General features: G+C 36.2%; 1 protein-coding gene across 2 annotated transcripts; it reads left to right on the forward strand.

Moving 5' to 3' along the window:
* The first annotated feature begins 1200 nt into the window (after positions 1–1200).
* LOC137247180 (putative inorganic phosphate cotransporter) lies at positions 1201–16423 on the forward strand. Of its 2 annotated transcripts, XM_067778279.1 has the most exons (4): positions 1201–1318; positions 13547–13683; positions 13759–14844; positions 14907–16423. In XM_067778279.1, exons 1-4 carry the CDS (start codon positions 1297–1299, stop codon positions 15105–15107), a joined length of 1446 nt encoding a protein of 481 aa, XP_067634380.1. In that variant the 5' UTR covers positions 1201–1296; the 3' UTR covers positions 15108–16423. The 2 variants fall into 2 exon arrangements, with proteins under 2 accessions (XP_067634380.1, XP_067634381.1); XM_067778280.1 differs by lacking the exon at positions 1201–1318 and having other exon boundaries at positions 13552–13687.
* The last annotated feature ends 7826 nt before the right edge of the window (positions 16424–24249 follow it).

Raw genomic sequence — 24249 nt, forward strand, 5'->3', positions numbered from 1 at the left:
ACGTCTAATATCCGTCCGAAGCCGTTTTCTGAAAGACCTAAATAAATTATAGGAAAAAGGGACTCCTAATATTCTTGATTTTATAAAAACTCGGCTTGTTGTAGTACATACCCAATGTCGACAGATGGACGGTCGGACATGGCTACATAAAAAAAAAAAAAACATGGCTACATTAAAATCTTACAATATCTATCCTGATTATGTTATATCACAGCAACTAACCGTTAGCCGACTAAAGCAATAACACCCTGTGTACAAGTAGGTAAAAAATAAATAAATGTAATGCGCGAATAGGCTCCGAAGATATTTTAGGCTGAGCTTCTCAATTGCGTCGTGCTCCTTTTAATTTTTCCTACAAATCGGCGGGACAGGGCCTACATGTTTTATGCCGACTCCAAGCGGAATCTGCAGGCAGATGAATTCTCATTGAGAAGCTTTTCATGGCAGAATACACTCAGAGTGCTTGTCAAATCACTGCCGAAGGACGACCCGCTTAGAAAAACTTTCTTCTAACTGAAAAACTTGTTTCTAAAATTTTGATGTTTGTTTTGCCCGGGGCGAGAACTCGCGATCCTCGATGTGGTAGGTACTATAGCTCGGTTTAATTAAGCCTTTTAAACAAACCGGCTTTCTGGCGCTTGCAATTTTGACTGATATAGATTTTAAAAAATAATAATAATAATGGCAAAGAAGATACCTGGATGCCGTTCCGGTGGGCGCCGGAAAAATTAGGCACACAATCTTCTCCAGTATCTATTGATAAATCAATTACAAATTCAAATCAAGATACGCAGGTCAACCAACAGACTGTCTAATTGGGACACAGTATTGATTTTTTTGCCGATATTGGTAAATATGGCCATACCAAGTAATATTAAATTCAGATAAGAAAAATAAATATGAACCGATAATATTAACACTCCTCACTAAATTAAGAATAAGTAGGATTAGCTATTTAATGTGCTGTACATATTAACTTTCCCTTTTTGCAATTTTGAATTACGGTACTCATGCTAGATATGATTAAGCTTATCTAACTTGCAAGTGTTGTGTTTTTGATTTATATGGAATTATAATCATAATACCTACAATGGAAGATTATTCTGTTTGATTGCTATTTTTGTTTTGTTGTAGTTTAGTTGATCATAGCCTATCAAATTACAATACCTAAATGAGTTCGTATTCGATCGCCTGGGCAGCTGGACGTTAAGTTTCACCATATACACCGAGGATCACAAGAGCTGTGCTAGTTGTATAAAACCCGTTAATAAGAAGGCAGTTTATATCACAAATGAAATGACGGCAGATATCGATAAAGGTATATTAGCGGCGTTTTTTAAGAAACGACTAAGAAACTTTTTTTTAGAAGTAATCGCCTCTTTATAGGACTCGTACAGAAAGTTCTACTAATTTAGAACTCCTTGTAAGTTTTTTGATAATGACAGAGTAGGCTTTGAATTAACTATGTCTGAATTGATGTTTAAAATTTTTTTTTAAATATATAAACGCGTGATAAAGGCGTGACTTAAACAATACGAACGAGGAGCTACGTAAAAAAATGTTGCACAATCCAAATGTTATACTGTGTTCAAACAGAAAAATAAATTCAGGCAATTTGATTTAAATTGAGTGGTGTTCATACAACTCAATTTAGCTTACACAATAGTAATTTGACAGCTGGTGGGGTTTTGAATTAAAAATTTATTTGTGAAAAAAAAAAAATAATAATTTTAACAAGTAAATGCGTCTAAGTTCGGGTGTAACCGAACATTATATACTCAGCGTGAACTTCAATTGCATATTTCATTTCAGGTAAATTACTTTTCTACATAACACCGCACGTTAAAAAAAAAACGTCTCCCCATTTCCTCATACAATAAAACTTGATAAGTGAAATATCATTGATTCAAAACTATTTTTTGCTAAGTTATAGCTTATTGTTCTAGTCTACGACCCTTTTAAGCTTGTTTTATATCTAAGTTGCCGTGGTCTTTAACCGATCCCGTCCATTTTTACTAGAAATATTTTCTTCTATAAGGAAAATATGTGTACACAATTTCATTACGATATGTTAATTTTTCTTCGAGTTATGGCTCCCGAAACATAGAAAATTGCTTAGTAATAAAAGGGGCTGTGCCACGCAAATTTTCAGAAATTTTAGTGTTTCCAATTTAATGTTATAATTCAATTCAGAAAGTAAAAGTCTATTGACCCAAAGCTCTTTTTCGCTAAGATATAGCTTATTATTTTCGTCTACGACCCTTTTAAAAATCTTTTATATAAAAGTGGGCATGGTCTTTAACCGATCTCGTCCATTTTTCCTAGAAATATTTCCTGCTATAGGGAAAATTTGTGTACCCAATTTTATTATGATCCGTTAACTTTTCTTCGAGTTATGGCTCCCGAAACATAGAAAATTTCTTAGTTATAATAGGGGCGGTGCCACGCCCATTTTCTTTAATTTGAAGTTTTTCCAATTTATTGTTATAAATCCACTTGGGAAATGAATTACCATTGACATAAAGCTCTTTCTGCAAAGATATAGCTTATTTTATTCGGCCACGACCCTTTTAAAAATCTTTTATATAAAAGTGGGCGTGGTCCATAACCGATTTTGTTAATATTTCTTCAAAGCATTCCTTATAGTAAAAGCAACATCTCTGCCGAATTTTGTTCCGATAAGTTTAACGATTTTCGATTTATGATTAATAATATTTGTAAAATTGATTTTATCTCAAGTAGGCGGTACCATGCCCATTTTATAATTTTTTTCCAAATTTTTATCATGAGTCTCAATATCAGTCCACATGTCAAATTTCAACATTCTAGGTATATTATTTACTAAATAATCAGGTTTTTTGTGTGTTTCCAAAATGTTATATATATAAAAAGTGGGCGGGGTTATCATCCGATTTCGCTCATTTTCAATACCAATCTATTCTGGGTTAAGGTAAGCTCGTGTACCAAATGTGGTGAAGATATTTCAATATTTACTCAAGTTATCGTGTTAACGGACAGACGGACGGACGCACATAGCTAAATCAAATTTTTTTTCGATACTGATGATTTTGATATATGGAAGCCTATATCTATCTCGATTCCTTTATACCTGTTCAACCAACCGTTATCCAATCAAAGTTAATATAGTCTGTGTGCAAAGAACGCTGAGGATAAAAATAGGGAAAATTCTAAACGTGTGTTGTTATGTAAAGCCATATTATCAAGTGTGGATTCACGGTTGGCTTTTAAAATTCCAAATTTATACACCATTTACGTTGTTCGCCGTCATTTTTAACCAGATATTGATTTATTTTATATGTATTTATGTTTGTTGCTAATGGATTGTTTTTTAAAATAAAATCAATAGACTCGCTGAGGAAGACATGAGAGCGTCGAAACGCGTAGGAGGGAAAAGGAAAATTTAATTTTGCCTTCTAATTTCTCGGGGGGTACAAACACACACCAAATTGGCAATTTATACCATTTGGGCAATTTATTACGCAATTCATCGTGTAGTAAATTGTAATAAAAAATTGCTAATTTAAGTAAAATTACGTAATAAATTGTTTCAAACTGCAAATGCAACCTTGTAAAATGTGTTTATTGAGTAGATTTAAACGTCAGTTTTACGCATGGCTCAAATATATGGTTGATTTTATTTTCTTCATTTCACTGGAGTAGGGATTGTCAAAAGATGGCAAACTCAAGATCAAACCAAAATATTGAACACAATTTCTTACAACACACACAATTTTTAAAGTTTTATGTTTTCATTCCATTCCATTCGCCTAATACCAACACGCACATTTTGACAGTGTTAACAAAGGCACGTTGCTGCTGTAAAAATGAGCCAACCAGCTATCAAATTACTTTTGTGTAAGCTAAATTGAGTTGTATAAACAGCACTCAATTTAAATCGAAATTGCCTCAATTTATTTTTCTGTTTGAACATAGTATAAATCTCCATAAAAGCAAGCATAAAGAATATATTTGGCCCAACAAGAAAACATATTTTATTGTTATTGGACGTTTTGTTACTTTGACATTTTTTTTCGTAAAACTGACGTTTAAATCTACTCACTAAACACACTTTACAAGGTTGCATTTTTTTCAAATTGGCAATTTATTATTATAATTTATTATATGATAAATTGCGGAATAAATTGCCCAAATGGTATGAATTGCCAATTTGGTGTGTGTTTGCACATAGTATTACTTACAAAAAGCTGGCGAAACTCACAGAATCAGGGAATGGAAACAATCAACGTAGAAATTTACGGGAAGGAGTGTCTTCAAAAATATTTTTTTGCTATTTCTACGTCGTCCAACTATATTTTGACCAGACTTGGCTCCAGCACATTACGCTCGCGTCACACAAAAGTAATTTGAAGATAGAAATGTAAATTTTGTTAGGAAAAACATGAATCCAGACAACGTATCTGCGTTGCGGCGAATTAAGCGATATTGAGCTCTGATGAAAGTAAAATTTTTGAAAATTGGGAAACTAACAAAAATCGTTACGAAAGTACAAAAACGATGTCACTAAAAGTGAATAAAACCGTGGTACAAAATTTAAGGTCAGGTCTTTCCCGAAAAGTTCGGTCATATGGATAACAACGAATAAATTGATAAAATTGCTTTACCTGTCATTGAAATAAATATGTATTTCAAAAAAAAGTACCTGTTAAAACTTTATGAGCATTTTTAGTTTGCAGAACTTTTTGAACCAGGCTTTATATCCTTTAAAATTGAATTTGTAAATTAATAAACGTCGTGATCCTTAACCACGATGGGTTAGTTTTTGATTTATGACAAGCATTAATTGCGAAAATTGTTTTCTCACGCCCATTACCAAAACCTCCAAAAAATTTAATAAGGATTCGCTATGTCAACTCTCACATTAAATTTGATTATTGTAGGTAACTATTTACTGAACTATGAGGTTTTCTGTATTTTAAAAAAATGTATAAAAAGTGGGTGTGGCTGTATTGCAATTTTGCATATTATACCTTCCATGAAAATGGAATGGTATATTAAGTTTGACCCGAATCTCGAGAAGTGTAAGTCTTTATAGAACACCAATAAATGTACGAAATGCTTAAGACGGAATGATTAAGACCTGCAGTGACGTCAAGGTATATAACTGAGGAAGCCATCTAAACTATTGTAAACGAAGAGCTCCAAACCAAAACTTTTTAATCTATGTTTTTTGCCGGCTCAAGGTCTAAATTAAAACACAAACGTTTCGTCTTTTTGTCAATATATTTCCGTTACATTTCGGTAACCATCCTCAGGACTCTATTAAGAACATAAAAAACATCACAATATAAAACAATGTACAACAGAAAAATTTTGTAAACAAAAAATCACATACATGATAAATATCCGATCCGTCTAATGTGTCTACTGCTGTCGCTTGCTCTCTAACAAATGTCTGTACAAATGTGCGCTGTGGTCTATGTCCGTTTTATAATTCATTCGTATGCGCCCACATATATGCTATTACATGGCTCATCCGTTTTACCGTTACATGGAATTTTGTAAACTACGTTACTTTTTTCGGGTGCTGGAATTCTTTGTTTAGTTCTATTAAATATATTCTTTAAAGTATTAATTGGTTTATGAGCTATTCTCACTTTTTCTTTATTATAAAATCACATACAAAAAACATAGATTAAGAACATAAAGGTCGCTAAATCATCAAGAATAAAACTTTTTAAGATATGGATGGGTTTAACTTCACATAAAGTAAAAAACCAGAAAATTAAGTCATTCTAGATCATTTCAAAAAATACGATTCTTAACAAAACGCAATAATTTCTTACCATTTTTACATCTTTTGAGTTAAAAATTTGGTTATGTTTTATGAGTTAGGATAAGTTGTGGAGTAGTGGCATACTCCTAAGGTTAATCTAATAACTAGTACTACACAGACGTATCAAAAATACGGTCCAATTTACATTGTGATATGTCGGTCCAGGATCACCTACTTCAGTTCAGAATACTCCATGGAACACCCACGGGCGAGAACTTTCCAAAAAATCATAAAAATAACTTAATGGACTACATCTGCGACCGATCACAAATTTTCATCAATATCCTCTAACGGGAGTCCGAGGAAATTTGCTGTTTCAACAGGGCTGGACCATAATGAAAGGGGTGTTAGAGGCGTTGGTTCCACATTACAATTAAAGAGATGGTTGGTGTCATGTGGGGACACATTGCAAGCGGAGCATACATTTTGTATGTCGCGGTTGATTCTGGATAGGTAAGAGTTTAACCTGTTAGAGTATCCAGAACGAAGTTGAGCTAGAGTGACTCGCGTTTCCCTGGGGAGTATGCGTTCCTCTTCCGCAAGTTTTGAGTACTGTTCTTTGAATACTGGATTCACCGGCCAATTCCTGGATTAAAGGTCCGACGCCTCTTTGTGGAGTTCACCAAGGACCTGCTTGTGTTTTTTTGCTTCATACGGCTGAGTTCTCAGGTGCCGTATTTCCTCAAAATGCTTACTGAGATGACTACTTAAACCCTTAGGCGGTGTTGGCTCATCAATCAGATGTCTGTTGGGATGCTCAGGTTTCTGGGTATTCAACAGGAAATCTTTGGTTAGCATCTCATTTCTCTCCCTGATGGGGAGTATTATCACCTCATTATGTAGATGGTGTTCAGGGGACATAAGAAGACAGCCCGTGGCGATTCTGAGAGCAGTATTTTGGCAGGCCTGTGGCTTCTTCCAGTGGGTAATTTTTAGGCTTGGCGACCATATAGGGGACGCGTAGCACGCAATCGGCTGGCTAATTGCTTTATATGTGGTAATGAGCGTTTCTCAAGTACTGCCAGCAAGGGATTTGAGGATTTTATTACGGCTCTGGATTTTCGGAAAAATTGCGGCTGCCAGCTCCCAAAATGTAGATCCTGATCAAACGTCACACCCAAGATTTTGGGGTGTAGAACAGTCGGTAGCGTAGTGCCATCGACGTGGATGTTCAAAATGGTCAACATTTGGGACATCCATGCTGTAATGTCGGTGATAATACCTGGTAGCCGTCATCGGCGTAGGAAACGATAGTAACTCCTTCTGGCGGCGAAGGTAGCTTAGATATGTAGAAATTAAACAAAAGTTTGTTTAATTCTTCTTGGTTTTGATGTTTCATTTCTAAATTGCACCGATGCCTGCCGACCACCCAGATAATTTGCGGTCTACCTTTTAAGACATGGGGGAAGGGTAGACCCTTCCAGGTCTTGCAGTAACGTGCCATGGTTGACCGTATCAAAAGCTTTTGATAGGTCTAGCGCAACGAGTACTGTTATATGGTGGGGGTTTTGATTTAAACCGCAATTTATCTGGGTGCTGATGGCATTTAGCGCGGTGGTGGTGCTACGGAATTTTCTGAAGCCATGCTGATGACAGGCTAGCTGCAAATTTGCTTTGAAGTAGGGGAGCAAAATGGCTTCAAGCGTATTTGCTGCTGGCGATAAGAGAGATATCGGGCGATACGACTCTCCTATGTTAGCTGGTTTCCCAGGCTTTAGTAGCGGTACCACCTCGGCCATTTTCCATTTTCGGGTATGACAATGGTGGAAAGAGACAGGTTGAAGACATGTGCCAAATATTTGAAACCCTCTTTCCCTAGGCTTTTAAGCATCGGCATGGCTATACCTTCTGGGCCTACTGCGTTGAATGGTTTAGCATGACCGATGGCATCCTCAACCTCTTTGACGGTGATGGTAATTGGTGACGCGCTGAATTTATGTTTATGTGCGTGTCTGTTGGCCCTCCGTCTATCTTTGTCGACCGTAGAATGCATTATATATTGTCGGCAGAAAGCGCTCGCGCATTTTTTCGCATCCGACAGCACTTTATCGCCAAAGGCGATGGAAACTTTGTCATTGTGCCGAGACGGATTCGATAGGGACTTTACGGTGGAACAAAGTTTACCTACACCGGCAGAGAAGTTACAACCGCTTAGGTGCTCCTCCCATTTCGCCCGCTTGTTTTCATACACAAGCAATCTGATGCGTTGGTTTATATCTCTTATTTGGAGGTCCCAGGATCGAGCTGTCTTAGAAGGTCACGTTCTCTCCCTAAATTTGCGGCCTCCGCCGGGAAGTGGGGTGCCGCTAGAGCTGGTCCTTGTACTTCATTTTGGTGTACTAATATTAAAAAATATGATACAGATGGTCCAACCATTATTTTTCAATATCGCTGAAATAATGGTACCAATCCTTCTCTAATCTATAAATAGCAAATACTATTCACGCCAAACTACACAAGATCCAAACCAAAACCCAATAAATAAATTTTATCAGACAAAAATGCAGTAATTATAAGCAACTAACTATATGTCTTGACTTCAAATCTAGTTGACCGATAAATGTGGTTTTTTGGCTGGATGTGTGTTCTTTTAAATATCAAAAGTACCGTTGGAAAATGTCCCTCCATTTAAAACTTGGCACTTTTTCTCATATATCTAATACTTTTATTAAGTCATTTATTGCGTTTTGGTTTGGAACTCCTCAATCGTACTAACAATGTTGTTTATATTTTTATACTCAGTTGAGCAGAGCTCACAGAGTATATTAAGTTTGATTGGATAACGGTTGGTTGTACATATATAAAGGAATCGAGATACATATAGACTTCCATATATCAAAATAATCAGGATCGAAAAAAAATTTGATTGAGCCATGTCCGTCCGACCGCCCGTTAACACGATAACTTGAGTAAAGTTTGAGGTATCTTGATGAAATTTGGTATGTAGGTTCCTGAGCACTCATCTCAGATCGCTATTTAAAATGAACGATATCGGACTATAACCACGCCCACTTTTTCGATATCGAAAATTTCGAAAAACCGAAAAAGTGCGATAATTCATTACAAAAGACAGCTAAAGCGACGAAGCTTGGTAGATGAGTTGAACTTATGACGCAGAATAGAAAATTTGTAAACTTTTGGACAGTGGGCGTGGCACCGCCCACTTTTAAAAGAAGGTAATTTAAAACTTTTGCAAGCTGTAATTTGGCAGTCGTTGAAGATATCATGATGAAATTTGGCAGAAACGTTACTCCTATTGCTATATGTACGCTTAATAAAAATTAGCAAAATCGGAGAAGGACCACGCCCACTTTTAAAAAAAAAATTTTTAAAGTAAAACTTTAACAAAAAATTTAATATCTTTACAGTATATAAGTAAATTATGTCAACATTCAACTCCAGTGATGATATGGTGCAACAAAATACAAAAATAAAAGAAAATTTCAAAATGGGCGTGGCTCCGCCCTTTTTCATTTAATTTGTCTAGGATACTTTTAACGCCATAAGTCGAACAAAAATTAACCAATCCTTTTGAAATTTGGTAGGGGCATATATTTTATGACGTTAACTGTTTTCTGTGAAAATGGGCGAAATCGGTTGATGCCACGCCCAGTTTTTATACACAGTCGTCCGTCTGTCCTTCCGCATGGCCGTTAACACGATAACTTGAGCAAAAATCGACATATCTTTAATGAACTTAGTTCACGTACTTACTTCAACTCACTTTATCTTGGTATGAAAAATGAACGAAATCCGATTATGACCACGCCCACTTTTTCGATATCGAAAATTAAGAAAAATGAAAAACTGCCATAATTCTATACCAAATACGAAAAAAGGGATGAAACATTGTAAGGTAATTGGATTGTTTTATTGACGCGAAGTATAACTTTAGAAAAAACTTTATAAAAAGGTGGTGACACCTACCATATTAAGTAGATGAAAATGAAAATGTTCTGCAGGGCGAAATAAAAAACCCTTAAAATCTTTGCAGGTATTACATATATAAATAAATTAGCGGTATCCAACAGATGATGTTGTGGGTCACCCTGGTCCACATTTTGGTCGATATCTGGAAAAGGCGTCCACCTATAGAACTAAGCCCCACGCCCTTTTAAAATACTCATTAACATCTTTCATTTGAAACCCATATCGTAAAAACATATTCTAAAGTCACCCCTGGTCCACCTTTATGGCGATATCTCGAAAAGGCGAACACCTTTAAAACGAAGGCCCACTCCCTTTTAAAAATACTCATTAACACCTTTCATTTGATACCCATATCGTACAAACAAAGTCTAGAGTCACCCCTGGTCCACCTTTATTGCGATACCTCGAAAAGGCGTCCACCTATAGAACTAAGGCCCACTCCCTTTTAAAATACTCATTACCTCCTTTCGTTTGATACCCATATTGCACAAACGAATTCTAGAGTCACCCCTGGCCCACCTTTATGGCGATATCTCGAAATGGCGTCCACCTATGGAACTAAGGATTACTCCCTTTTAAAATACTCATTAACACCTTTCTTTTGATACCCGTATTGCACAAACAAATTCTAGGGTCACCCCTGCTCCACCTTTATGGCGATATCTCGAAACGGCGTCCACCTATGGAACTAAGGATTACTCCCTTTGAAAATACTCATTAACACCTTTTATTTGATACCCATATTGTACAAACAAATTCTAGAGTCAACCCTGATCCACCTTTATGGCAATATCCCTAAATGGTGTCCATCTATAGAACTATGGCCCACTCCCTCTTAAAATACTCTTTAATACCTTTCATTTGATACACATGACATACAAACACATTCCAGGGTTACCCTAGGTTCATTTTCCTACATGGTTATTTTCCCTTATGTTGTCACCATAGCTCTCAACTGAGTATGTAATGTTCGGTTACACCCGAACTTAACCTTCCTTACTTGTTTCTTTAGTCTTTGGTACAATTGTTCAGGAAATTCCAGAAATTGTATGGCTTTTTGACTACCGGTCTCATGTTATAAATCACGACGGCTTTTATAAAAGGTCACATATTGTAACTGATTAATGAGTGTTATCTAAGGAAATAATATGGAGGACGTAAAAGTTGCTAGATTCCTATACCTACTTATATACATATAAATATATACATACATATATGTATAGACATTTAAGAGCCCCCAGCTATCAAATAAGCTTTGTACACAAAAGACAAAAAATACAAGGTGTTTTCAAAAAGATTTACGCCGATACTTTGTTTTAAACTGCGACGTGCTGCCAAGAGGATAGATTACTAAGAGGCGTCAGTTTGCCACGAGTTTCAATTTGCTCGATGTTTTTTGTGGATATATTCATAAAAAGCCTTCTACACATTTGCGTGGCGTATTTATGATTATTTGAACGATTGCATTTAGTTAATTGAACAATTCTCTCTCCGAATAGGAGTTAATTAACCAAAACTCCCTCATTGAAAACATTCGAGACGAGATTTTTGTTTTCTGGCGAGTTATTCGTCTCTCGTACTATACTGGTGGCTCTAATTTTAATATTTCCTTTTTGGTGCCACTTTTTATTTTTATTCACACAAAAAAAAAGAAGGAAATTTGGAAGTTTAACAAGCCGTAAATCAAAAGCCGTTGAATAGATTACATTGAAATTTGGCAGAGACACCTTACCAAATTATATAGATTGAGTTAAGAAAATGTATTTATTTAACCACTGCCGCTAGATGGGTCTCTTAAACATTATCTAAGTGATGACAAGCATTTTGTTTACCCGCAAATGTGGATGTATATACCTGTAAAAGAAATACGGCTATTATATTCTCGAACTGTAGTAGCACTTAATAGCATCCGATCTCCCACATTCTTAATCGCAACAACTTTTCCTTAGAAGAGAGTACAGTAATTGGGCTGCTTTTGACAGAGACCGCTCTACTCCGAAACTTCCTTTATTACTTCGACCCATTCTTGAACCTTATTACAAGTATACCACCCCAGATGAGTCCCTATTCTCAGCCAAGGGATTATAAAAAAGCAAATTTAGTTTGTGTAAAAGGTTTACCAAAATGTTTGTTTCGAGTTTCAAAGTTCCATACGTTCGCGACAACGAAATATGCTTTTCCTTTTATGACATATCTATTTGTTCCTTTATTTGAATGAGTGATAAACTGTGTAAAGGTATTCACTTAGGGCACAACTCGTTGTTTTCCTAAAACCGCACCCTTTATTCGAGCCATGTACCCAATAAATTAAGATTAATGTAAAAATATATTCAGATATCATTCACTTACTGTGTAAATAAATTACTACTATTTTGGTATTTAGTGCTTAAGTGCAAACCGGAAATAAGACCGAGAAAACCCAGTATCGATTTTATTACCCCTTAAGTGTTCAATATCGTGGGACACATTTTCAGATTTTTTTCTCCATACATAGTGATACGCTTTATTGTACACATTTTAATTCAAGGTTCGAAACGAGCTCAAGGCCAGAACAATAATTTTTTTGTAATGATTATTGTTTTTTTTTTTTAATTTTTTCTAATTAAATTTTTTTTTTGTTTTTGGAATAGTAAGTAGACAATTTTTCAGACAACCTACCATAGCTGCGCAGATAGATCCATTTCGAAGGGTGCTAAGCCTTCATCATCAGTACGCTTTAGGCACGCTGCACTAACCATTTAGCTATACAGTGGTGGTTTGTTTGACTGACAAATTGCTACTTCTATTCCTTCTTACCAACTATATTTATTCAGCGTTGCGCCATCTGTTGCAAGAAACTGATAATATTGGATTTGTTTATTGTCAATTACTTTGTTTGACATTTTCCAAGTGCGTACTGATGATGAAGGCTTAGCACCCTTCGGAATGGATCTATCTGCGCAGCTATGGCAGGTTGTCTGAAAAATTTTCTACATACTATTCCAAAAACAAAATAAAATTTTTCAATTATAGAAAAATTACAAAAACAATAATCATTACAAAAAAATATTGTTTCTGGCCTTGAGCTCGTTTCGAACCTTGAATACTTTAACAATAGGCCGATCAAACAAAAACAATTGTACACATTTTAATATGCAGAGGTGGGTAGAATATATGAAAAATATAATATAAATGGATCTGCTCCTTTAAATGAAAATCGATAGATATTGCAAATATTCCAGATATCAGAAAGATGTATTCGATTTTCGCGACGAACATGTCATATTAGAAATGGCTCGAACTACCGCTTCAAAATTTATTAATGTTTCTATTGCTTTATTTAATATCGTCATCCACTTGCTTCGAGATCAACGATCTCTTCATAACAGTGTATAAACTGCGACCACAAAATTAAGCATTGCTTCGGTGATTTATGAAACGAATTCGCTCATATTTTATATTTGGACTAACATATGTAGCCTCAACTAAGAAAATTTACAAATTTTGAAAAATGGGCGTGGCACCACTTTTGTGGAGTCCGCGGTTTTAGAGTTGTACGGCAGAAACGGTAACGGACTTATGGAAAGCGTCATGGTCTACAACTTGAAAGCAGGATACAAGTGACCATTATTACCGAAACATTGGCCCATGGCCTTAACTAGCGGGTATGTTTACCTTCATAGTACACAATAACACGAAACCTTTTATGAATTAGAAAATAAGTAGCGTGTAACGGCCCTAGATTTTCGACTAGCGTAACATACCAAAGACGTTTTTTTAGTAAAATAAAATTTAAATTATGTTCTTATTTAACTTTCGCAGGTCCCGTATTTGGCCAACGTCATCTGCAGGTGTTTTTACTGTTTACCTCGATTTTAGTTAATTATGTTGTAAAATACAATGCTAGTGTTGCCATCGTAGCGATGACCAGTGCTGAGACAACAAATCCGAATTTTCCGGTAAGTAACTACCATTACGTCTTTCTTAAATATATTTAGTACGCCGAGCTTACAATTTTTTTTCCTCACTGACAGGAATATGACTGGAGCGATATGGAAAAATCGTATATACAATCGAGTTTCTTTTGGGGCTATTTTATCACACAATTTCCCGGTGGGTATTTGTGTCGCCGCTTTGGAGCTAAACATACAATGCTAATATCCACGCTTGGATCATCGTTGCTCGGTCTCTTGCCTCCGTTTTGTGTTAGTTGGGGTGGTTGGGGCGTATACTGTGCTATACGTATAATACAAGGTCTGTCTCAAGGGCTCATGTTTCCTTGCGTGCATGCACATCTTGCTGCCTGGTGTCCCGTAAATGAACGAAATCGTTTGGGAGCTTTAGCCAATACGGGTATCGAATGTGGTACTCTACTTGCTATGTTTATAAGCGGTATTATTGCATCGTCGAATATTGGTTGGCCCGGGCTCTTTTATGTGTCCGGTTGCATGGGTTTGGTATGGTGTGTCGCATGGTTGATATTTTCTGCCGATCAACCCAATGAATCAAAATTTATATCAAAAGATGAGTTGAACTATATAAATTTATTGAAGAATGTGTCTAAGGTAGTAGAGGCAGGTGGAGTGGAACGTAAAGTACCAGTACCTTGGCGTGCGATATTAACCTCAATTCCCGTGTGGGCTTTGGTTATTGTGCGATCTTGCCATTCGTGGGGTTTCAATACATTGCAAGCGCAAATTCCTTCATATATGAAAGGCGTGCTCAAAATGGATATGAGTCAAAATGCCTTATATTCGGCGTTGCCTTATTTGACTATGTGGTGTATGTCCTATGTATATCTTATTGTTTCTGATATGCTTTTAAATCACAACTTACTCTCACTTACTGCATTACGAAAAACGTTCAATACATTAGCACTTTGGGTACCGGCTGTTGGCCTTGTCGGCGTGGGATTTTTGGATGAGAACCAAAAGGCATTAGCTATAGCGCTTATGACAGCGAATGTGGGTATAAATGCTGGATCAACCATTGGTAGCGCATTGAACACTATAGATTTAACCCCAAATTATGCTGGTATTATAATGGGAATCGTGAATTCGGCGGCCAATGTAGTGCCTATTTTGACGCCATTGTTAGTGGGCATAATCGTATCAAATGATGTATGTATCTTATCGTTCTAATCTTTTTTGACATATACTGAACAATAATCACTTTTTTTCAGAGCGATCGCGCACAATGGCAAATAGTGTTCATTATATCCGCTGCTGTATTTGCACTGGGCAACTTGTTCTATTTGATTTTTGGTAAAATGGATTTACAACCATGGGATGATGAAAATTTTCTCAATGCAAAAAGTACCGAAAATGGTCATGGAATAAGAAAGACTGAAGAATTTTCGAAAATCGAAATGACAAAGATATAGTGATTACCAATATAAATTTTATTAATATGGCGATATCTAGTGTAATAGTAGATACCTGGGTGATATTTTTTACGCATGTTTGGATGCAATAAGAAAAAAAAAAACTATGCTAATTTAACAAAAACATTACTAAAGTGCTAGTCATTTGGTTCCACCCATGGAACCAAGTTTGATTTGCAATTATTTAAAAAAGTTAGCTTATGAAAATATGCATTCAATTTATATGCACCAGGCTATCTTAAAAAGAACAAATTAACTAAAAATATAGTCGCAAAGTAAGGCCAGCGTGGGTGTTTCTCGAAACACAACATGAAAAAAGTGCCTTGTTGTTGTTGCCGTAGCAATGAAGACACTCTCCGAAGGTTTTGAAGAGTGTTATCAATGTTGATGTTCTTTTTCCGGACATAGATCCGTTACGTTCCGATAACAAGCACCATTGAGGCACAAGCCCGACCATATCGGTAACAATTTAATGCGAAGTTGACGATTGGATTGGAGCAGGCATGCTTAACCAACGAAACGATATCATTTCGTTACGATAATCAACGTTAATAAACGAAACGAAGTCATTTCGTTTCGTTTATTAACGTTAAGATCGTCAAATTAACGAAATGATTTCGTTTCGTTTTCTGCCATATCAAAACGAAATCAAATCGTTTATGTTGATTATTAATTTCAAACTATGCTGGCAAAGCTGATTGATGGCGGAGTCATTAAAGGTGAAAGCATTATCCAAGCTGATTGCAACTTTTCTCATGAATTTTGACAGTACGAACATTTCTCAGAGTATTTTTGACATTACCACCAACGAATTACACAAACAAATTACATAGAGTTTGTGTGTGTATGTGCGCTCGTTGTTGCCACCTTACGGCTTCACCATGGCTATAGCATTGCCAGCATAATTCAAACATAAAGTATCACGTTTTCGTTAACGTTTTTTACGTTAACGAAAGCTTTTCGTTTCGGTTAAAAACGAGATACAATTTATCTTGATAATTTCTTTATCGATAATATTTCGAAGTGTTTCAACGGAAACGGTGGAAATTTTTTGATAAACGATTAGCTTAACGTTAAGGTGCATCCCTGGATTGGAGAAAGGCTTGCGCTGCACAACTTTTTGAATCATTTGGGTATTTTAGAGGCCTCGTACAACAGACATACCTGTCGCGGGTATATTCTAAGCGCCTTAACCCGCTGAGGGTAAAGGATCTTGTGACGTATAGCGAAGTGGCCATGCAAAGGGAAACGGTTTTAATTTTAAATAAATTATTACAAATAATTAATAATTTTATTTCTGAAGTCTTTTGATTTTATCTTCCGTGGAATAAAAGCATGAAATCTTCGCTATTATCGTGATCATAAAACCCTCAACACAACAAGGGCCACCAAACTACACTTGAAAAGCAAAAGAGGCGGTCATAGGCATAAATACAAAACTACAAGTAATAAGGGCTAAATATATGTGACAGAGGAGCAAAATGAAACACGGAAAGCTCACAGCTATAGAAATATGTATGTACATATATGTATAAATATTATGTTTTCAACATTTATTTATCTATTTATTGCTTAATGTTTTGTAAATACCTTTGTGTGTATGATAACAAAACGTTTAACTTTTGAAAATCTAGCTATCGGTTAATCTTCAGTATATACACATAAGTTATCGAAATACTCGTTTATTTTATTTAACTGAAACTGCAGCGTGTTAAAGCACTCATAGCCAGCCAAAGCAAATGTCGAATTCTTCTTCTTTTGTTTTACTTACTTACTTCATTTTCGCTTAACCGTTTAAACCATAGTGTACAAGTACAAGTGTGTTGACCATAGTGTACAAGTACAAGTGTGTTGACTTATCTGTCAAGCATTCTGACAGGCACTCGCTGGATTCGGAATGACAGCGAATTCAAAATGGATACCATTACCGAGTGCGCCGAATGATTGAAAAATTGAAAAAGTCGATACGATTGGTAGTCAAAAATGTTGTCGTTGAAACCAAAAATGCGACTCTAGACCTGAGATTTCCATCAGGTGAGCGAGGCTGTTTGTAGTTTTGACGTTTATCGCTTAGTGAAGACACTTGGTATAGGTACACTATGGTGTTGACTTCTTACTCACAGGCACTCGCTTAAGTCATAGTACAGGTTTAAGCTGGAGACATTGGTGCTTTATCGGTAACCTTATAACAGCTGATTCGACCAATCTTATGAGAATCAATGCAATCGATTTTTGGTGCCGCTAAAGCGCCAATTACACGACACGAACATTTCCGCGAACATTCCCGTTATGTCATGTTTCTGCGACCTTTTCTGTCGTGTATGGTGGTGTTTGCCAGTTCGCGCAAATGTTCGCCAAAAATCAAAATATTTTAATTTTTGGCGAACATTCGCGCGAACTGTTCGTGCGTGTATGGCGAAATAGCTCATAATCGTAGTAATTTCTGAACGGAACAGACGTGCGCGGAAAAGTAAAATGGACAATAAAAAACTTCTGAGTGAATTTATTGAAATGTATAAATTTTTTTTACGCTTAATTGCAACAGCGAGCAATATTGCTGCAGTACAATTGTTGTCCGTATTCATCGCTGCCTGAAAGAGAACTAATGTTCGGCCAAAAGTTCGTATGGTGTATGGCCAAAGCTGCGAACAAGATTGCGGAATGTTCGCGGAAATGTTCGTGTCGTGTATTTGGCGCTTAAGGTCGTAACCGTATCGTAGCCAACCAATTGGTTTTTGGTTTACCGTCGTAACGATAAACAGCTGATTACGTTAGGGATACGACTACAGCGATACGATATACGGCACCAATGACTCCCGCTTAAAGCCGCAGTCGTATCCCTAACGTAATCAGCTGTTTATCGTTACGACGGTAAACCAAAAACCAATTGGTTGGCTACGATACGGTTACGACCTTAGCGGCACCAATAATCGATTGCATTGATTCTCATAAGGTTGGTAAAATCAGCTGTTAAAAGGTTACCGATACGGTTACCGATAAAGCACCAATGTCTCCAGCTTTACAAGTATGATATGTATGAGAAGGAAGCAATTCCATTCTCTTTCTAACACATTGCAGTTTGACACTTCGGTCAGTGTCAAACTATTGTGGAACTCAGGGGAACCTGCGTGGAACATGCGTTTGACACTGAACGAAGTGTCAAAATTACCGGGGTTGCTGTCGTTGGAAGCGACGCAGGGAAACAAAAAAAGTAACGGAATATCAGATATGGGTTGCTGTGATGGTAAATTTTTTGAACGAATTTAGTATGAAAATGTAGTGCACCTATATGGGTCCTACAGAAAATTATACAAAAGTCTTGAATTGGGATATCTGAGGACGCGTAGTTAATCCAGTATTAAGAATACAAACACGGGTGCTAAGTTTTTCTACCCGCTCAAAAGTTCTCCGCGAAAAACAGTTTGAAACCGAGGTTGACTGCAATAACCCGTCCAAAAATGTGGAAAGAGAAATGAAAAGGCGCGTTTTGTTCTGTTATCAATAGTCCAAAGGCGAAAAAGTATTCGAATTATTGGAAGCGAGACAAAAAATGCGTCTATTAATACCTCCCCCGATGGTTTTGGTCGTGTTTCATCAATCGTCCCCGGTAATAAAGTATCACAATTTGTTAATTAAAATTGCCCAAAACATATGGATTTTAAAGAGGGATGTAATTAAGTGCTCGTTTGAAAGTAAATAAGGGCATTTCTTTGTAATTTTACGATAGAAATTTTACGCAGTTTTCGTTTGCAGCTACTACACTTTTCTTGGAATTAAGAAGTACAACAGTGCCAAATAGCATCCACAAAAAAAAACCAACAAGAACAAGAATTTTATCAGGTGAGCGTGGCTGTATATGTGCGTGCTGCCACATATCCTACTTGTAGACCTGTACTATGGCTTAAGTGAGCATAACGGGAAAACCTGGGTTGCCATTGTTGTTTCGGTTAAAAACGGTCAATTAGGGTTCTGTGCAGGGACGTAAAAGATTGAAACAGGGTTTATGTAGTCACAAAAGTGTTGCTCCTGTTCCACCGCATTTTAATTTTTTTCATGGCGAAAATTGTTCAGAGTTATTGGCTTTCATTAAAAATTTAATTTATTATACAAGGATACTTCTCTAAGTGTGAAAAGCATAGAAAACGTAGATTTTTTCAAATTATTGTGAAAAACTTTTTAAACTCAACAACAAAGTATATCGGTAAAATATTTTCTAGGATTTCTGAATTTCTGTATCCAAGTTCATTATATTTCTTTAATAAAAGAGTTTGGTAACAGCATTTTTAAACGAAAATACAACAATGTTATTGCATAAAAATGTATCTAATAGTTAAACTTTCATTCATTCATATTTTTGGCCGCTTCTTTGGTTTGCTTCCACTCACAGCACCGTTTTATTTGCGGGAGACTTTCACAGCGACAGAAATTAAGGCGAATTTACATAGACGCTTTGGTTGTGTTGCATCGATCTGAAGCCTTGGCAGGAACATAATATAAAAATGAGACTCCTTGCCATTTTCTTCGCTTTGAAGCGATGAGAGTTGTAAATCCTCCTTTGAGAATTTCTCAACTTTTTGAGGCCTTTAACATTCAACAAACTTTGCTTGGCAAAATATAGGAGCTGCCATAAATTTAACTCATCTGTCGGCGAAGCATCAAAATATTTACATAAACGTTTTGGTTGCGTTCCTACGCTTTGACGACGCCATACGAAAAACAATCGAGTATGGCAGTATGGCAGCAAAGGGCCCAAACCGGAGCCTCCGAAGGTATGCGCTGAAAAGAAAAAAAAGAAAGAAAAAGAAAAAACTATTTTAGTGGGTCTGGGCATGAAAACGTAAATCCACACAATATACTTATATAAGTGCACAATTTTTTTGTGTTGGGTAAAACCCATCGAAATCACAACAGCCAGCCATATGAAGATATCTTCTTATTATGTCTTCTGCAAATATCTCTTGGCAGAGATACAATTTTTGATTTCCGCTTTCGGAGTTGTGATCCTGGATCCAAAGCGCGTCTTGTCACACCTCTCCCGATATATTTTGGGACGCAGGTTTGCAGTATAAACACATATTTCAGTTACATCTGAGTATAATGCGTATTGAAATTTAGCAGTACTAATTTTATGCGTAGCAATTTCAGAGGTGTATTTAAAGTGTGTCGCTTAGCAGTCCATATAAAGTTTAAGTGTAAACGTATATAGATGTGAAAAAAACCCAGCTAATGTTGACATTGAATCAAAATTAAACAAGTAAAGGTGTCTCAGTTCGGGTGTAACCGAATATTATATACTTAGCGTGAGCTTCAATTGTACATTTCATTTCAGATAAATTAGTTTTCTACATAACAACCTATATCAACATGAGCTGGGCGAAAAAAGAAATTTATTTAGCCATGTCCGTCCGTCCGTCCGTAAACACGATAAATTGAGTAAATTTTGAGGTATCTTGATTAAATTTGGTATGTAGGTTCCTGGGCACTCATCTCAGATCGCTGTTTAAAATGAACAAAATCGGACTATAAACACGCCCACTTTTTCGATATCGAAAATTTCGAAAAACCGAAAAAGTGCGATAATTCATTATCAAAAACGGATAAAGCAATGAAACTTGGTTAGTGGGTTGACCTTATGACGTAGAATAGAAAATTAGTAAAACTTTGGACAATGGGCGTGGCACTGCCCACTTTTGAAAGAAGGTAATTTGAAAGATTTATAAGCCGTAATTTGGTCGACCGTCTGTCCTTCCGTTCGGCCGCTAACACGATATCTTGACCAAAAATCGATATATCTTTACTAAACTTAGTTCACGCACTTATCTTAACTCACTTTATATTGGTATAAAAAACGGCCGAAATCCGGCTATGACCACGCCTACTTTTTCAATATCGAATATTACGAAAAATGAAAAAAAAAATCCAATAATTCTATACCAAATATGAAAAAAGGGATGAAACATTGTAATTGTATTGGTTTATTGGCGCAAAATATAACTTTAGAAAAAACTTTGTAAAATGGGTGTGACAACTTCCATATTAAGTAGAATAAAATAAAAAAGTTCTGCAGGGCGAAACCAAAAGCCCTTGGAAACTTGGCAGGAATACTGTTCGTGGTATTATATATATAAATAAATTAGCGGTACCCGACAGATGATGTTCTGGATCACCCTGGTCCACAGTGTGGTCGATATCTCGAAAACGCCTTCACATATACAAGTAAGAACCACTCCCTTTTAAACCCCTCATTAATACCTTTAATTGGATGCCCATATCGTGCAAACACATTCTAGAGTCACCCCTGGTCCACCTTTATGGCGATATCTCGAAAAGGCGTCCACATATAGAACTAGGGCCCACTCCCTTTAAAAATACTCATTAACACCTTTCATTTGATACCCAAATCGTACAAACACATTCTTGAGTCACCCCTGGTCCACCTTTATGGCGATATCTCGAAAAGGCGAACACCTATAGAACTAAGGCCCACTACCTTTTAAAATACTCATTAACGCCTTTCATTTGATTCCCATATCGTACAAGCACATTCTAGAGTCACCCCTGGTCCACCTTTATGGCAATATCCCGAAATGGCGTCCACCTATAGAACTATGGCGCATCCCTTTTAAAATACTCTTTAATACCTTCCATTTGTTACCCATGTCATACAAACACATTCCAGGGTTTCCCAAGGTTCATTTTCCTATATGGTGATTTTCCCTTATTTTGTCCCCAAAGCTTTCAGCTGAGTATGTAATGTTCGGTTACACCCGAACTTAGCCTTCCTTACTTGTTAAATTTGAAGTGTTTCCCATTTATTGTTATAAATACACTTGGGAAATGAAATACCATTGATATAAACCTCCTTTTTGCAAAGATATAGCTTATTTTATTCGTCCACGACCCTTTTAAGAATCTTTTATATAAAAGTGGGCGTGGTCCTTAACCGATTTCGTTAATTTTCCTTCAAAGCATTCCTTATAGTGAATTCAACGTCTCTGTCTGATTTTGTTACGATAGCTTTAACGATTTTTGATTTATGATTAATAATATTTATAAAATTGATTTTATCACAAGTGGGTGGTGCCACGCCCATTTTAAAAAATGTTTTCAAATTTTCATCAAGAGTCTCAATATCAGTCCACACGTCAAATTTCCACATTCTAGGTATATTATTTACTAAATAATCAGGTTTTTTGTGTTTTCCAAAATGTTATATACATAAAAAGTGGACGTGTTTATCATCCGATTTAGCTCATTTTCAATACCAATCTATTCTGGGTCCAGATAAGCTCGTGTACCAAATTTGGTGAAGATATCTCAATATTTACTCAAGTTATCGTGTTAACGGACAGACGGACTGACGGACGGACATGGCTCAATCAATTTTTTTTACATATGTATAGTGCGTATGTTTGTACGTCAGTGATTTAGTTGAATTTTACTGCCTTTTGCGGCATTTAAATGGGTTTCGGGTTCGACTAATCGACCCGTAATGACTAAACGTTTTACAGACCCACTTGGATTACGATCACATACTCTATATTGGGTTTCCAACCCTAAAACAAATCTTACGCATTTTCAGCTGACTTGTCGGAAGTAAAAAATATGTCCTAATATGTAATGCAAAATTGATCGGAAGATCACACAAAAACTCTTGACAGTTGACTTCATTATTTATTACCAATGCTAATATTATTATTTACATCAGGGAATAGGCGGATTTATATACACTACAAAGGACAATCCATAACTATAACATATCCTAAATCTTAGGGGTTGACTTTTAGCGTAAAACAACAAAAGTGATTTGTATAGTTAGAATTTCATTATTTTAGTGAAGTTTTTACATTAATAAGGTATTATACAAAGGTTTTGTTGTAGTAATTACAAAAACATTTCTCGGAAGTCTTGGGTAGCGCTGACCAAGGGAGAAACCTTTATTGGATATGACGTGAGAACAACTAGTTTGTTTTTACAGGTACATGTTTAAATTTTTATACTCAGTTGAGCAGAGCTCACAGAGTATATTAAGTTTGATTGGATAACGGTTGGTTGTACATATATAAAGGAATCGAGATAGATATAGACTTCCATATATCAAAATAATCAGGATCGAAAAAAAATTTGGTTGAGCCATGTCCGTCCGTCCGTCCGTCCGTCCGTTAACACGATAACTTGAGTAAATTTTGAGGTATCTTGATGAAATTTGGTATGTAGGTTCCTGAGCACTCATCTCAGATCGCTATTTAAAACGAACGATATCGGACTATAATAACCACGCCCACTTTTTCGATATCGAAAATTTCGAAAAACCGAAAAAGTGCAATAATTCATTACCAAAGACAGATAAAGCGACGAAACTTGGTAGATGAGTTGAATTTATGACGCAGAATAGAAAACTAATAATATTTTGGACAATGGGCGTGGCACCGCCCACTTTTAAAAGAAGGTAATTTTGAAGTTTTGCAAGCTGTAATTTGTCAGTCGTTGAAGATATCATGATGAAATTTGGCAGGGACGTTACTCCAATTACTATATGTACGCCTAATAAAAATTAGCAAATTCGGAGAAGGACCACGCCCACTTTTAAAAAAAAATTTTTTAAAGTAAAATTTTAACAAAAAATTTAATATCTTCACAGTATATAAGTAAATTATGTCAACATTCAACTCCAGTAATGATATGGTGCAACAAAATACAAAAATAAAAGAAAATTTCAAAATCGGCGTGGCTCCACCCTTTTTCATTTAATTTGTCTAGGATACTTTTAACGCCATAAGTCGAACAAAAATTAACCAATCCTTTTGAAATTTGGTAGGGGCATAGATTTTATGGCGATAACTGTGAAAATGGGCGAAATCGGTTGATGTCACGCCCAGTTTTTATACACAGTCATCCGTCTGTCCTTCCGCATGGCCGTTAACACGATAACTTGAGCAAAAATCGATATATCTTTACTAAACTCAGTTCACGTACTTATCTGAACTCACTTTATCTTGGCATGAAAAATGAACGAAATCCGACAATGACCACGCCCACTTTTTCGATATCGAAAATTACGAAAAATTAAAAAAATGCCATAATTCTATACCAAATACGAAAAAAGGGATGAAACGTGGTGAGGTAATTGGATTGGTTTATT

Source organism: Eurosta solidaginis, chromosome 3 (assembly GCF_040869045.1).
Source record: "Eurosta solidaginis isolate ZX-2024a chromosome 3, ASM4086904v1, whole genome shotgun sequence".
Lineage (NCBI taxonomy): Eukaryota > Metazoa > Arthropoda > Insecta > Diptera > Tephritidae > Eurosta > Eurosta solidaginis.

Bases quoted from the DNA above. Each gene is read 5' to 3' on its own strand.
- LOC137247180 (XM_067778279.1), top strand. From the start codon at position 1,297: ATGACGGCAGATATCGATAAAG. The intron at 13,684-13,758 runs GTAAGTAACTAC...CCTCACTGACAG, and splicing joins CAACAAATCCGAATTTTCCG to GAATATGACTGGAGCGATAT. The intron at 14,845-14,906 runs GTATGTATCTTA...ACTTTTTTTCAG, and splicing joins GCATAATCGTATCAAATGAT to AGCGATCGCGCACAATGGCA.